Source organism: Scyliorhinus torazame, chromosome 10 (genome assembly GCF_047496885.1).
Source record: "Scyliorhinus torazame isolate Kashiwa2021f chromosome 10, sScyTor2.1, whole genome shotgun sequence".
In the NCBI taxonomy this organism is placed as follows: Eukaryota; Metazoa; Chordata; class Chondrichthyes; order Carcharhiniformes; family Scyliorhinidae; genus Scyliorhinus; species Scyliorhinus torazame.
The window spans coordinates 188,412,967-188,428,975 of NC_092716.1; the positions used below are offsets into that span (position 1 = coordinate 188,412,967).

General features: G+C 49.7%; 1 protein-coding gene across 4 annotated transcripts in view; it reads right to left on the bottom strand.

The window, feature by feature from the left end:
• mrvi1 (murine retrovirus integration site 1 homolog) overlaps positions 1 to 16,009 on the bottom strand; it is a 317,269-nt gene that overhangs the window by 76,813 nt on the left and 224,447 nt on the right. For all 4 annotated transcript variants that reach the window (XM_072466158.1, XM_072466161.1, XM_072466160.1 and 1 more), the window contains 2 exons: positions 8,091 to 8,169; positions 7,138 to 7,255 (listed from right to left, as the gene is read on the bottom strand). In XM_072466158.1, coding sequence (XP_072322259.1) covers positions 7,138 to 7,255; positions 8,091 to 8,169 — 197 coding nt within the window. The remainder of the gene's footprint in view (positions 1 to 7,137; positions 7,256 to 8,090; positions 8,170 to 16,009) is intronic.

A 16,009-nucleotide genomic window follows, 5' to 3' on the forward strand; every position in this document is an offset into this window, starting at 1 on the left:
AAGGAGATGTGTGCTGCAGGAAATTCTGTCCCAACAAAGAGACAGTGCGGCACCTGTAGCATGTCCTCGCGAACTTGGCACCTCATGGAGGACAACACCCGCTCCTGGTGGCCATGAAGATCACTGCAGCCCTGAACCTCTACGCCACTGGTTCATTCCAGGGCTCGAGCGGAGACTTGTATGGCATATCACAAGCTACAGCCCATAAGTGCATCCGCGAGGTCACGGATGCCCTATATGCCTGGGCAGCTGACTCCACATGCCAGGGCTGCATGATCCTCCGCCATTGCCCAGATGCCCAAGGTCCAGGGGGTAATTGATGGGACGAACGTTGTCTTGCGCGCACCGGACATCAGGAAGTGCCCTTCATTAATGGGATGCGGATCCACTCCCTGAATGTTCAGATTGTGTGTGACCACTGCTTCCAGATCATGCACATTTCCCAGGGAGTGTGCATGACAGTTACATCCTGGGACACTTGGAGATCCCCAGCGTCTTTGAGGACCAACCAGGATGATGGGTTGGCTCTTGGGGGATAAGGGATACCCGCTGAGGCCCTGGCTGATGATGCTGGTGTGAAGGCTGGAGAGCAAGGCGGAGACCTGATATAACGTGGCCTATGTTGCCACCTGTACTACCATTGAGTGGTGCATTGGACGGCTCAAAATGCGCTTCCGATGCCTTGGCTGCTCTGGTGGTGCACTGCAATACACCCCTGGTGGTGCACTACAATACACCCCCAGAGGGTCTCCAGCTTTATGGTGGTCTGCTGTACCCTCTACCACCTAGCACAGCAGTGGGGCAAAATGATTGAGGAGGAGGGGGGGACATGCAACCTCGCCTGAGGAGGAGGCGGACCAGGAAGGGATGGTGGATGAGCCCAGGCAGAACCTGGAGGATGGAGGACAGGTGGTAGCAAGGCATGCCCAGTGGACTAGGGAGGCCTTCATCCTTGCCTGCTCCTCATAGGGCGAGGCTTTGTCCGTGAGCTCACTCTTTCCTCACATCCCCTATTTCTATCCTACCTCTCCATTCCCCTTCTTCACCCCATTCCCCAAATCTTCCATCCCCCCCCCAACGCCAACCCTGTTCCACCCGCCAAGGGTCTGTGTAAAATCACCCTAGGGCGATGGGCGTATGTTTGCACTGTTGTCCGGTCACTATACAAGGCAGGAGAGTGATGATCACTCGCTGTGAGGTTAGCTCTGGTGCTCCTCAGTTTATGCCAAAGTCTGACTTGTCTTTCTGCTGACAGTGCGCTAAAACACATCCTCTGAACACGGTCTGCATCGGGGGCATTTAATCTTGGACCACTGAGCCCGGGGGGTAAAGGTGGAGGGCAACAGGGGGTGGAGATGAAAACAGGCCCGCTGTGAAGATTAACATGACAGAGGCTTCACATGTATCAGGTGTAATCTGTTTTAATAGTGAACAATTGACATTTCCATTCCCCCTAGCTACCGATAGTGACCGCCCCCTGCCCCCCTCAACCCCAGTTCCACTCAGTGATCCTCAATCTTCTTGGTCTTATGTGGTCTAGTGCTACGTCTAGGTGTGTCCCCAGGCTCCATATCAGAGTTGGAGGACCCTGGCCGACTTACCAGTGTCACTGTTATCGCCATGCCACCCTGTTCTACCCTGCCCTGGAAATGCACCGGTGTCAGGAGGGGGGTATTTGGAAGAACTGGTGACCGCCGCCGTCCCTTGGTGCCAGTCCCCGGGTTGGCCTTGAGCGCTTCTTCCTCCCTGATGCTGGCTGTAGGGCTTGGGGGACTTCATGGGATGGAGAGACAGCTGGAGTGAGCTCCAGAGTCCTCGGTGTCATCTGGCTCTGCCGGTCCTGGTGCCTGCCCATTGACTGCACCATGGCGTTGATGCCTTCAGCAATGCTCCTTCGTGACTGGGCCGTGCTCTTCAGTGCCTCAGCAATGTCCACCTGCTTCTGGGACATGCCCCTCAGCGAACGGGACATGATATTGAGGCCTTCAGTCATGGTCATCACAGACTGAGCCACGCCTTGGTCACCACCACTCAATTCGCTGACCTCGTGCTTCATGCTTTCCACTGCGATTATCACACGAGCAGTGTTGGTCTAGGTGCTATGCATAGTCGGCATCATCTCCTGTGCCAGTAGCCTTTGGGACTCCTCCAATTGGCTATGCACTCGCTGGAATGTCCCTGCCATTCCCTCCTGAATCTCATGGCTGTGTCCTAGCATCTGCATCAGCTCTGGGATAACCTTTCCACAAGCTCGGTTTTGACTGGGACTCAGCTCAGTCCAGGGATCCAGCAGATCTCGGATTGCTGACTCCCTTGGATGTTTCTGCATCTACCTGACGTGCATCAGCAACTGTGTGGTCTCACCAGATTGTGCCCCAGAAGCCTGTCCACCAATGCCACCCGTTAATGTGTGTGTCGTTGCATGGGTAGAAGGTGGGGATGATAGCTGATGCTCGATGGTGGTCTCCTCCTAGCCCTCCTCTGAGGTGGTCTCTTGGGTGGCGAGGTGGGGATGACTCCGGATGTCCCAGCCCCATCAGATGGCGATCCTGCGAGAGAATGGACATTTAGTCAGTGAGAGGGAAGGATTATTTTGTCTGACAGGAACAACTCACTTCAGACAGGTCATCTGGGTGAAGGGGCAGTGGATCCTCACCTTTGTGGCGCATGCCAATGTCACTGTTGGTGACTGCACTCTCCTCTGACAATCTCCAGGGCTCTTTCTTCACAGGGAGTGAGGGCTTGGATCTCTGGTACTCCGTCACCCTGTCTTGGCCCTTCCCTGCTGAAAATAGGCTATCTTCTCCAGCGGGGACAAAGAGAGGGCCTTGTGAGCCCAGCACTTAATGGATCAGGGGGTCGATGGCAGATGGTCTGTGTGGGCACTGCAACTGGACATGAAAGTGTTGTGTTGGTGTGTGCCAGAGGGTGCAGAAGAACAAGCACAGAGAACGCGGGCGAGATTCTTCGACCCCGGACCCGACACGGTTCCAGTCACCGGAGAATCTGCGGCATTGGCGCCAGTAGGGTTGCCGTGGCACCGGTCGGGGGCCACTCTACGCGGCCACCCCGCCGATTCTCAACGCAGGATGGGCTGAGTGGCCGCCGAGATAGGCCGGGTCCCGCCGGCGCCATTCACATGTGGTCCTACCCGGCGGGACCTTGGCGTACATCCTTCGGGGGGCGGCCTGGTGGGGGCCTCCACCATGGCCTGGCTCGCGATCTGGGCCTACCGATTGGCAGGCTGGCTTCTCCTGGTGGGGGCCTCTTTTACTCTGCGCCGGCTCCTGTAGCTCTCCGCCATGTCGAGTCAATGCCGGCGCGGAGAAGGCAAGTAACGCACATGCGTGAGTTCACGGCGGCCGCAGCGCGCTTGCGCCCGTTTGACATTGATATCGGCAGCTGGAGTTGCATTAGTCACTCCAGTGCCGTGCTGGCCCCTGTAGGGCGCAGGATCACTGCTCCTGGGGGCCTGTTGACACCTTTGTAAAACACGACGGCGTTTACAGCGGCGTCAACACTTCGCCTCAGGATCAGAGAATCCTGCCTCAGGTGTGGGGAGGGTGCGAGGTTTCAGCCAGTGTTTTGTGGGGCGGGGGGGGGGGGGGGGTTGGAGATTTGAGGGGTGGCAGGTGGAACTGGTGGCCAGGAGAGAGGTGGTAAATTAATCTTTCAGCTTGTTGGAGGTCGTTGATCTTCTTGACAACAGTCCCCCTACCCGCACTGACTGCCGCTGGTACTACATCCCAGGCCCTGCTGTTGGTCCGACCTCAGAGTGGGAATAGGATGTCCCATCTCACCTCGACAGTGTCCAGAAGCCTGGTCAGGTCAGCATCGCCAAAGCGAGGAGCAGGTCTGTGCATTGCCATGCTTGTGTGTTGACTGGAAGTGAGTGGTGAGGGAGTATTAGAGACTAGCTGTTGAGGCGCATGTCCGGCAAATCATACAACCATACAAGCAATAATGCCGAGAAGCTTGTGGGGCTTATTTCCGGCACTAAGTGCCGTTAAATGTGGGCCGCGATCTTGCCCATGCAACCGTCAAGAAACACCCCGCCAAAAACGCCCAAAATTACATTTAGAAATGTTGCCGTTAAATTGCGCCACATCTGCAGAGAAGGCATGTGATTAGGCATCACCACATCAAAGAGAGGTAAGTGCATTCCAATGACTCGAATGATTGCAATGCACTTACCTCTCTTTGATGTGGTTGGTGTTTGTAAACTCCTGGGTTTTGGCACTTTGGTATTAACCCATGAAGGGAGATGAATGGATCAAGGCTGCAACTGTTTTGTGGAAGCTGTCAATCACAGCCCACTACAAGAAATGAATGAATGAATTGCAGCTATAGGATCTGAGGGGTTTAAATGCAGATCACAGCTGTTCCCTTTCCAGGAATAGACATATGGTGCTTCCAGGTAAGTAATACAACTGTAATTGTTCTCACTGCCCTCTCAAGACTGCTCTCTAGCTTCCAGACAGGGTTCTCTTTTCTGGAGGGATTTGTAGAGGTGTCCCTTTAGTTAGGGGTCACTGTAGGGGATCTCCCTCTTTAGAGGGTCTCTGTGGGGGACTCGCCCATTTTGCAGGGTCTCTGTGAGTGGTCTGCCATTTCTGGTGGTCTCTCAAGGGGTGGGGGGACTGCTCGGGGAGGGGTAGGCAGGTAGTGCATTGTGAAGGGGGAAGGGAGACCCTCGGGTGGATTTTGGGGTAACTCCTGAAGGGCATCCACTGTGGGGACCACCACGTTATGTACACGTTTGGTGATATCTGTAGTGATCTGGGCCCACATGATTTCTAGCCTGGAGCACCAGAGAATCAGGAGAGCCCAGAGAATCTGGTGCTGGGTCCGCTAAGTGGATGTAAATGCATCATTAAGATCCATTTGTATCTTCCCGCTGATGCGCGGGGATGAACCCCAGATCCCACCACCGGGGGGAGCCGGAGCATAGCGTGCCTGGCGCAAGCTTTGAGTTGCGGTGCCGCCGTCGCGGGGCATAGAAACCAGCCCAAAGTTGTGGAAGTAGAAATATTGCCTGTAGGAGAGAGAGACAGATACACTGGGACAGAAGGAGCAAGAGAAAGGAAGAGAAAATGGGAGAGAGAGAGATCCAGACAGACAGATAATTGGGTATAATTGGAGGGACAGAAAGACAGAATGAAGGAGGGAAGGAAACAAAGAGAAACAAACAAGTGGAGCAATGAGAGACAAAGGGAAAGAGACAGAAAGAGGGAAGGAGACAAAAGGAGAGAAAGCAAGACAGAGGAAGGGACAGAACAAGACAGAGACAAAGAAAAGTGGGGAGAAAGGGTGTGTGATGGAGAGAGAGAAAGAGAGAGAGAGAGAAAAAGAGAGAGAGAGCTGGATTCACCCATTCTGCGGCTATGTCCGGAGGAGGCATCTGGTCTTACGTCCAAAACACGCACCGATGTTCTGTCTGGTGGGGGCTAGCAGCCACACCACCTAGTTTTATTTGCCGATACGGACGCAGAATGGGTGGATCCGTGGCCACGCATGCGCACGGAGGCAGTCTGCGGCAGCCATGCAACATGGCGGAGGCCCCGAGTGGACCTGGCCTGCCAAAAACTGCCCCCCTGTAACACCGTTCACCATCCCTGACCACCCCCCCCCCCACCATTCCCCTCAACCCCCACCGAAGCCCCCCTGCCAGCGGAACCGCTCCCCCCCCCCGCAGACTGTGGTGGCGCTGGGCGCAGTCCGCAGCCGCCACGCCAGATTTGAGATGACACGCTGTGGTAGTCGGTATTAGGGGTATTACGGTACCTAGGCTGAGGCTGTAAGATCATTGGAGTGGGAGGTACCTGAGACAGGAAGATCATTGGTGAAGCCTGCCTGCTGGTTCCGCCCAGTAAGGCGGAGTATAAGAGTCTGTGTCTCCCTAGCAGCTGCATTCTGTACCTGCGCTGCTGGAGGAAACATCTAGTCCAATAAAGCCTTCAATTGTCATCCAATCTCGCTTCTGGAGTCATTGATCGAGCATCACACGCGACCGATGCCGTCGGGAAGTCGGCCCATCAGGGGTGGAGCATCGGGGGTGGGCCTCAGGTGACGTCCCGAGGCTGACCCAAAGGCACGCGTGTACCCCGTTTTTGAGTGGGCGGAGCATCGTAAAAACGCCGCCACCCCTGATTTTGGCGTTAAAAGGGAATCTCCGGCCGATCGGCGAACGCAATTTCGGTGTCAGCAATCGGAGAATCCCGGCCAGAGAGAGAGATTCAGAAGGGCCAGTAAAGAGGGACCAAGAGAGGGACAGGAGAAAATAAATGAGAGAGATATGGAATGAGAGATGAGAGAGATAAAGGTGCAGGGGAAAGTGTGAGAAATAGAGATAGAGAGAAAAAGACAGTAGGAGAGAGTGGTAGAGCATGGCAGAGACAGAGAGTGAGATACAGAGAAGGGCAAAGAACAAAACAAAGAACAATACAGCACAGGAACAGGCCCTCCAGCCCTCCAAGCCTGTACCGGTCATGATACCAACCGTGGCCAAAACCCTCAGAACTTCCTTAAGCCGTATCCCTCTATACCCATCCTATCCATGTATTTGTCAAGATGCCTTTTAAGCGCCGTTAATGTATCTGCTTCCACAACCTCCCCTGGCAAAGCATTCCAGGCACTCACCACCCTCTGCGTAAAAAGCCTGTCTCGCACATCTCCTCTAAACTTTGCCCCATGGACTTTAAACCCATGCCCCCTGGTGACGGACCTCTCCACTCTGGGAAAGAGTGCCTGCCCATCCACTCTATCCATGCCCCTCAATCTTGTAGATCTCTAACAGGTCACCCCTCAACTTCCGTCGTTCTAATGAAAACAGTCCGAGTCTATTCATCCTCTCTGCATAGCTAAAACCTTCCAGACCAGGCAACATCCTGGTAAACTTTCTTTGCACCCTCTCCAAAGCCTCCACATCTTTCTGGTAGAGTGGCGAGCAGAATTGTACGCAATATTCCAAATGCGGCCTTACCAAGAATAGAGAGAGGGAGAAAGAGGTAGGGACAAAGGGAGCGAAGCAGATAAAGAGACGGGGGTAGAAAGAAAGAGACAGAGAGATAGAAATGGAGAGAGAAGGGGTAGAGATTTGAGAACAGAGCCTGTCACTCAGAAGCTGTAACTTCTTACCCTCCAGGCAGAGACCTGTGAACCTTCAACTTCCGCAGCAGTGAGTCTGGGATATTTGGTGTGATTTCAGAATCGCCTTTACTGCCATCAGCTGCTGGGCAGGATGTAGACGACAGGCCTTAAAAACAAATTGCAGTAGCAAGTTTCCATGAACAGTTAGATCTTTCCAAATAGCAAAAGAGAAAGGTTCTGAACTTACCCAGTGTAAGTGCAGCATAGGAACATTTTGTGACCCTGAATGTAGAGGTGTTAAACGGTTTGCAATGAAAGGGGTCAGAAATCTGTCAAAACTGCTGCTGTTCACCCTCTGGTTCCCGAGGGGTTAAACTCAAAGCCCAGGGACAACGTCAACAAAATTAATTCGATTTTCATTGGGCAAAGAAATTAAAACTATTTAATTCAACACAGCTCGCGTCTCTTATATAACAGGTGATTCTACGTCACAGGGCAATCAATGTTTTCCATTAGTCTGGGAGCTTCAACAGCAACACTGGTGCAATTCAAAGCACACATCTGTCACTTATCAATACAGTGCTCAACTGTTTAACACACACACCAAATAGGATACACACATACACCCCCACCCCACCCCTACACACACACACGCATGCAATGCTCACCACACCTACACATACAAACACCCTAACCATTCCCTAATCTTAAACCCCGCAAAAACACATATACACATCCTGTAAACACAAATAGACCCCCCCCCCCAGCATACACAGACAAATACAAACACTCCCAACCATCCTTTCCACACACTTCCCCCCCACCCCCCCCTCCCCAACAAACACACAGAAATTTCCCCCACACACACATCCACTCACCCACACATAACCAAACACGCAGACACACACGTACAGACGAACACACACAGGACACAGACACACACACACAGGACACAGGCACACACATAGAAATCTATGCCTGGTTCAGCTGCTGCCTCTTACCTCTGTCCTGTTCGATTGTTTCACTGAGATCCGGTAATCTCAATGCTGACAGGTTTTGGTTCCTCATCATTTTATTTTCCTGGTTAAATAAAGAGAAATATTTTACCTGTCTCACACTGGAGAATGCTTTACTCCTGGAATTATTGAGGCTGCATTTCAACATACAGAGAGAGATTTCCAGCCAAACACAATGTAAATGGCTATTGTGGGACTGCACTAAAATGCTGCATCTTTTGATGAAAAAACCCCACAAATATTGTAAAACACCTTGCAATTACCATAAAGACCAGTGTATAAATCACATGAATATATTAATTGCCTCCTTGATTTTTATGCGTTAGCCACAAGGCACCACTTGTAGAGATTGACTGTCCTAGGTTCACAGGTTATAAGCTATACAGGAAGCTGAGGTGCAGCAGGCATGATGTCAGATTACATTTCTTCTTTAGCTTTTAAAACAGGCGGTTTGTCACATACTGTTCTGCAACAAGTATTAGATGCAGCTTATACATGAAAGAGGTGGAGTACATTTACCGAAGATGATTTGCTAATCATTGGTACCGACACAGCAAACATTTGTAATTAAAGGCAAAATTCCTTGCACAGAAACCTGCCAACAAGAGATTGAGAAAGACCTGCCCAGTTTGCCGTGCCCAGTAGATGGCATAACCTCACATGCTGCTGTCTGCGCCCCCACCCCCCGCCACATAAAGCTGTCTCTCAGAACAGACAACGAAATGTGGCCAATGCAGGAAAAAATAGTTCTTAGCAAGTATCCTCTTACCCCCTGAGCTTCCAGCAGAAAAGATGTTGGGTACAATTCTCCCGTTTTGACTCTTAAGTGCTCCTGCCAGGGGGGAAGTTGGGATTGTTTCGCGCTGGTGCTAGGAACGCTGCTCACGTGCTATTCAGTGGCACTTTTTCAGAGGGTCGGGTTGTACGTTGGACTTGAGTGGCGGGGCCTAGACTCGTTGATAGGTTCAGCTCCTCAGAGATCAGGGTGCAATTTTTAAAGGGTGCCTGATATCAGAATAATGTTGCAGCCCCACCCTTCACTTGATTTACTGGCAATGCCCCCCCCCCTCCCCTCCCAAGTGAGCGACACCTCATTATGGGCTTGCTAAATCCCCTCCCTTCAAGCCCTGTACCTTGGCAGTGCCAACTTGGCACTTTGGACTCTGAGGGCGGGGGGTCAAGGGGGTGAGAACTTGCCTCTAAGATGCCAAGGGGCCTCCTTCAGGGGAAATGGGGGTTACTGGGCTTGGGCTGAACTGGAAGGGCTTAGGATGGGAGTATTTCCCGGGATGGGGGTCGTTTTAATGGTCTTCCATCCCTAGTCTTGAAAATCTTTCAACTGTCTTTCAGCATGTTATGTTTCAGTTTAAAGTCTTCCCTCTGATGTTTTGGAACCCTTTGATGCTTTCTCCCAGCATGTCTAGTTCAAAGATCTGTCAGAAGAAGGTGAAGGTGTTCCCTTTGTAGCCTTAAAACCTTTAATTTCTCTCTCGTGTCATGTCAATATCAATGATCTGTCAGAAGAAAGTGAAAGTCTTCCCTTTAATGTGGTGGAAAACTTTGAAGTGCTTTTAACAGTCAATTTCATTGCCCTTTAACTTTTTCAAGTCTCTTGTGCATGCTTAGAAGCCCAAAAGCTTTGAAGTGCATTGTTTACATACAGTTTCATGGTTCATTGCCTTTTCCAAGTCCCTTGATTGACAGAGGAGGAATAACCATTGATTATTTTTTATAGCTCTACAGGGTCCATTAACTCTGAAGTGCTTCCTCGTTTGAGCAGGTGTTCTTTCTAACCACAGTTATTTTTAAAGAGGCTGACTCTTCGTTCTGAAGAGCTTCCTAGAAAAAGCAGGCGCTCTGTCTGAGTGCTGCCCCTGCAGCTGCTCTTTCTAGGAAGCTCTTCTGATCATATTACATGTTCATGAGCACCTTAAAAAAATGATCAAAAAACTGCATAAACCTTCTTGTAGTACTGTAGCCACCTGAGTTGGCCACTTCCCAACTTAAAATGGAGAACCGCAAAGGCTGAAGGGAAATTCAGCCAACACAGGCAAAGACTAGCAAATACAGAAATCATGTGTATTGAGACCTGTAAGGAACCAGACAGCACTGAAACCAGCAGCCATCTGCATAGTAATGTAACAGCTATCTACATAGTAATGTGCGATTCCCAGGCACAATGGCAACAGTTAAGGTAAACAAAGCCAAGCCAGACTCCTCGGCGCCAGCAGGAGCCAAGACAAAGGAAGGCCAACGGACACTTAGGGACCACCTAGCGATCAGAGAACCATTCCAGCATTGGAGAAATCGATCCAAGTGATCGGAAAGTAGTCCAATCACTTGAACCAGGTACGGGGTCCGCCCCGAAGGGCGGGAAGCCCCTGGGACTATAAAGTAAAGCCCCCAAGTTCAAATCGTCCTTCTTTGGCAGGGTCACTCAGCAACTTGAATCAACCCGTGAGAGTGACCTGTCTCAGCTGCCGCCAAGCAAGTAAGTCTCAAGTCAATGCTCGCTACAAGATAGGCGCTCCTAGCTACAAGTCCATACAAGCTTTTGAATCCTGCAGACTCAGGACCTGAACGAAAGGCAATTTGCTCCCCTGACCTGGTGGGCCAGTCCAAAGCTAAGTATAGGCCTTTTAGTGATAGGAATAGCCTAGAAAGTAGAGTTTATGCATGAGTGGTGATTTACTGTGTATAATAAATGTGTTTTGATTTGAATCTTACTAATTGGTGTGTTGAGTTATTGATCATTACTTGAACTTGAACCTCGTGGCGGTATCATAAAGATACCTGGCGACTCTAGAGCAAAGGTTATAAAACAGAGCCAATTGAACCAACCAAAAGTTAGCAACAGTACCCATTTGCAATGGACATTGTGGATATTTCCGTAACAGTGGCGGGGAGCAATGGAAGAGCCAAGAAGCAGACCTCACCCTTCTGCAGTTACCTGTGTGGGGACAGTCATTGGCACAGAGGGTAGGTGGGTGATGGGGCAGTGAGTGAGAGTTCCGACATTTCGGCTAGGCAGAGTTTAAGGTAAAATTGGCAGCCAGTATATTTGTTAAGAAGAAACGTATTGGCAATTGACATGCAGGACCAAAGCCTGAATCCCTGAAAGGAAAAGGCGAGTTCTTTGTTTAAATTTGTTCCTGGAGTACAGATATCACTGGCAAGGCTGAAATTTATTGCTCATCTCTTATTGCCCCTTGATGTTGGTGGACCTTCTTCTTGAATTTCTGTAGTTCAAGTAGGTAGTTAGACCCGCAATATTGAAAGAGTGGAATTCCCAGGATTTTGAACCAGTGACAATATGGCAACAGTGGTATAGTTCTAATCCAGGATGGTGTGTGGCTTGGAGGGGCACCTGGAAGGTGGTGCTGTTCTGATTATTTAAATATAGTATCACATCCCTGATAATTTGGGACGATGGGACCACTTTGACTTTTTGTAGGGAGTGAGACCAGGTGGACCCCAAGATCAGCAGCAAGTAGCCAATTTCACAGCCTGTGGGAAAAGGTGAGTGCCTGAGGTTTCTTCCCCAGTCCTGTGAGAACCTTCTATTGCCATTTAAATTAGGTGACCTCCCTCTGGCTGCACAGTGTCCAACAGATTCAGTGCTGGAGATTTTGAGGGCAGGAGTTCCTGAACGAATCACTCAGCCATTGCATTTCAAGCCCACAATATGAGCAGCAGAGCTCACCTTACATATAGGGTTTCACCAAGACCTGGGTACGTAATTGACATTGAGTGCTGAATATAATAGGTAACGCTGACCACAGTTTAGGGAGGTGATCTGGAAAGGCTGAGAAGGGTTAGGGATGGGTGAGCGGGGTGGGGTGGTGAGCAGGTGGGGAGGGTAAGTGGAGTGGGAGGGAGTTTGAGGTGAGGAGGGGAGAGGATACATTGATGCTGCTTGTCACTGTCAGGCACAGTGGTTAGCACTGATGCCTCAGAGCGCCAGGGACCCGGGTTCAATTCCGGCCTTGCCTGTATGGCGTTTGCACGTTTCCCCCTCGTCTGCGTGGGTTTCCTCCGTGTGCTTCGGTTTCCCCCCCACAGTCCAAAGGTGTGCAGATTAGGTGGATTAACCATGCTAAATTGCCCTTAGTGCCCAGGGATGTGCAGGTTAGGTTATGGGGATAGGGCAGGGTGGCTGGGTGAGTGGACCGAGATAGAGTGCTCTTCCTGGGGTTCGGTGCAGACTTGTTGGGCTGAATTGCCTCCTCTGCATTGTTGGGATTCTATGACCATCACAATCTACATCACAAATAAGCAGCATCAAAGCATTGCCCATGTAGCAATGGGACAAAGCCCCAAGCACTCCCCCCACTCCCGCTAATCTATTCCTGATCCAAACTGCTTCTGCTGTTCAGAGGGATGAAAGATTTACAGGGGCGATATACAGTCAGGCAGTTCTTCACAGGAAGCTACTTACTCAAATCCCAGAAGAGATGATAAAACTACTGGAACTCCCTCAAACAACAATTGGATACTATAAAAAGAGGGTGACTGACAGGCTAGGATCCTTCTGGATGGCTGAGGTCAAATGGGAAGATATTTACAACCAAGGAACTCAGAATTTGGTGTCATAAGTATAAGATTTATTGGCTCTCAGCCAAGAATGCATAATGAGGCCTGACTGAACACCCAGAAAACCTTTAGATTACTGAATAAGCTGAGCCCCTGGGAAAACATTGGTTGATTAGCAGCTCTGGCTTTCGCACGTAGCCATCACAGAGACGTGTGTAAAAATAATAATCGGGCAATTATATTAGGTGATATCAATTTTCCCAGCATTAATCAGGATAGTCATGTGTTAAGGGCTTAGATGGAGTGGACTTCTTAAAATGTATACCGGAGAACATTTTAGCTCAATATGTGGAGGGTCCATCAAGGGATGGTGCAGGGCTGGACCTAATTCTGGGGACCTAATTCTGGGGACAGGTGGTTGATGTGTTGGTGGGGAGCATTTTGGTGAGAGTGACCTAAAAATGGTACAATTTCAGTTTGTTATGGACAAATTGCAAAATATTTTGGATTGGGGGGAGAGCAGATTTTAGTAAAGTAAGGCAGGATCGGGCCAAGGTAGACTGGGAAAAGATACTTATGGGGAAATCTACAAAAAAGCAGTGGGGCGGAGGGGGGGTTCAAAAAGGAAATGGGGAGGGTACAGGCCAAACATGTTCCCTCTAGGGTAATAGGAACGAGTAACAAGCCCAGAGAACCACAGATGACCAGAGACACTCAAGATATGATGAGAAGGAAAAGAGACACTTTTAGCAAGCACAAGAGGAGCAAATCAAGGGAGGCATTAATGGAGTACACAAAGTGCAGGAGCTTAAGAAAGCACTTAGGACAGCAAAGAGGGGATATGAGAAAGTTCTGGCTGGCAAAAGGATGGAAAATCCTAAGATATTCTGTAAGTATATCAATGGGCAGAGGATAACCAGGGAATGAGTAGGGCCCATTAGGGAAATCTGTGGGTGGAGCCAGAGGATATTGGTAGGGCATTGAACAAATACTTCTTATCTGTCTTCACCCAAGAGAATGAGGAGATATGTATAGAACTTGGGGAGAGTGACTGTGGGTTCTTGAGCAAATTATCATAGGGAGTGTCAAGGTATTGTAGGTGTTGGCAGGCTTAAAAGTGGACAAATCTCCAGATCCGGATGAATTGTGTCCCAGGATGCTGTGGAAAGCGAGGGAGGAGATAGCAGGGGCTCTGACCCAAATTTTTAATTCCTATCTGGCCACGGGGAGGTGCCAGAGGACTGGTGAACTGCTAATGTGGTTACACTATTTAAGAAAGGTTGTAGAGATAAGCCAAAGAATGACAGACCAGTGAGTCTCACATCCGTGGTATGGAAACCATTGGAGAAAATTCTGAAGGAGAGAATCTATCTCCACTTAAAGAGGCAAGGTTTGATCAGGAATAGTCAGCATGGCTTTGTCAGAGGGAGGTCATGCCTTATAAATTTGGTTCAATGTTATGAGCATGTGACCAGGGGTGTAGATGCGAGTAGTACATTTGATGTAGTTTACATGGACTTCAGCAAAGCCTTTGACAAGGTCCCACATGGAAAACTTATAAAGAAGGCAAATGCACATGGGATACAGAGTAACTTGATAAGGTGGATTCAAAATTTGCTTAGCTGTAGGAGACAGAGGGTGATGACAGATGGCTGCTTTAGTGACTGGAAGTGCACCACAGGGATCTATGCTGGGTCCCCTATTGTTTGTCATTTATATAAACAACATAGATGACTGTGTGGAGGGGTAGGGTCACTAAGTTTATGGATGACGCAAAGATTGGCCGGGTGGTTAACAGTAAGGTTGAGTGTGTTGGGTTACAGGAAGGTATAGACGGGATGGTCAAATGGGCAGATGAGTAGCAGATGAAATTTAACCCTAAAAGGAATAATGTGATAAAGAAGTATTCAAAGAAATGTTCAATGAATGGCCCAAAACTGGGAAGTTCTGAGGAAAGGGAGCTTGGCGTGTTTATCCATAGATCTCTGAAGGCAGAAGGGCAGGTGAATAGGGTGGTGAAAAAGGCATATGGGACTCCTGCCTTTCTCAATTGAGGCATAGATTACAAAAGCAGGGAGGTCATGTTGGAGTTGTATAGAACTTTGGTGAGGCAACAACTTGATTACTGTGTGCAATTTTTGTCACATTATAGGAAGGATGTGATTGCACTGGAGTGAGTGCAGAGGCGATTCACCAGGATGTTGCCTGGGATGGAACATTTAAGTTATGAAGAGAGACTGGATAGGTTTGGGTTGTTTTCAGTGGAGCAGAGAAGACTGAGGAGCGACCTGATCGAGGTGCACAAGATTATGAGGGGCATGGACAAGGTGGATAGGGAGCAGCTGTTACCCTTAGTTGAAGGGTCAGTTACGAGGGAACAAAAGGTTCAAAGTGAGGGGCAGGAGGATTTGAGGAAGAACTTTTTTAGCCAGAGAGTGGTGATGGTCTGGAATGCAGTGCCTGGGAGGGTGGTAGAGGCAGGTTGCTTCACATCCTTTAAAAGTACCTGGATGAGCACTTGGCACGTCATAACATTCAAGGCTATGGGTCAAGTGCTGGCAAATGAGATTACGTAGCAGGTCAGGTGTTTCTCATGCGTTGGTGCAGACTCGATGGCCGAAGGACTTCTTCTGCACTGAATTATTCTGTGATTTTGTGATCTATTCTGTCAACTGTACAAGATAAAGAGGTTTCAAGAGCTGCATTTTCTATCGATACTTTAAAGGGTCTGGATGATTGACTCTTTTATTCATCTGTCACTTTGGGTTCATTGGTTCTATATATAGTGGGTTAATAGGCATGGAATGCCATAGATGTCATGGGGCCATAGGGGGTTGATCGGGGGCATAGCTTGGCATGGGGTCATGAGGGGTCTTAGGATGTGGATGGGGGCATACCTTAGGGTTGGGAGCATGAGGGACAGTGGGAGGTGAGTGGGTGGGCATACCTTGGCATGGGGCCCATGAAATTGCATTTGAAAAGGTTTCCTCATACAGATCATGATTCATGACATCTCAGGCACCATGAACCAAGACTCTTTGAAAAGCTAGCCCAACTTCATGAAAATTGAAGAGAACAAGACATGCCCATCCCAACAATGAAGTCAGCAAGTTCGGGAATGCAAGGTGTGGTCTTGTGACCCGAACCAGCCCACAACCTTAAAAGGCACTCCTGAAATTCAGAAACCTGGGAACTGGGGTCATGAATCCTAAAAATGGGGGGTGGGATTTTCCATCCCGCCAGACCCTTTTCTAGCGAGGCGTGCCTCCGCCGACAGCGAGATCCTCGGCAGCTGGCCAATGGGGTTTTCCATTGTGGCCACCCCATGCTGTCGGGAAATCTGCAGCTGTGAGTGCACTGCCGGCAAAGCG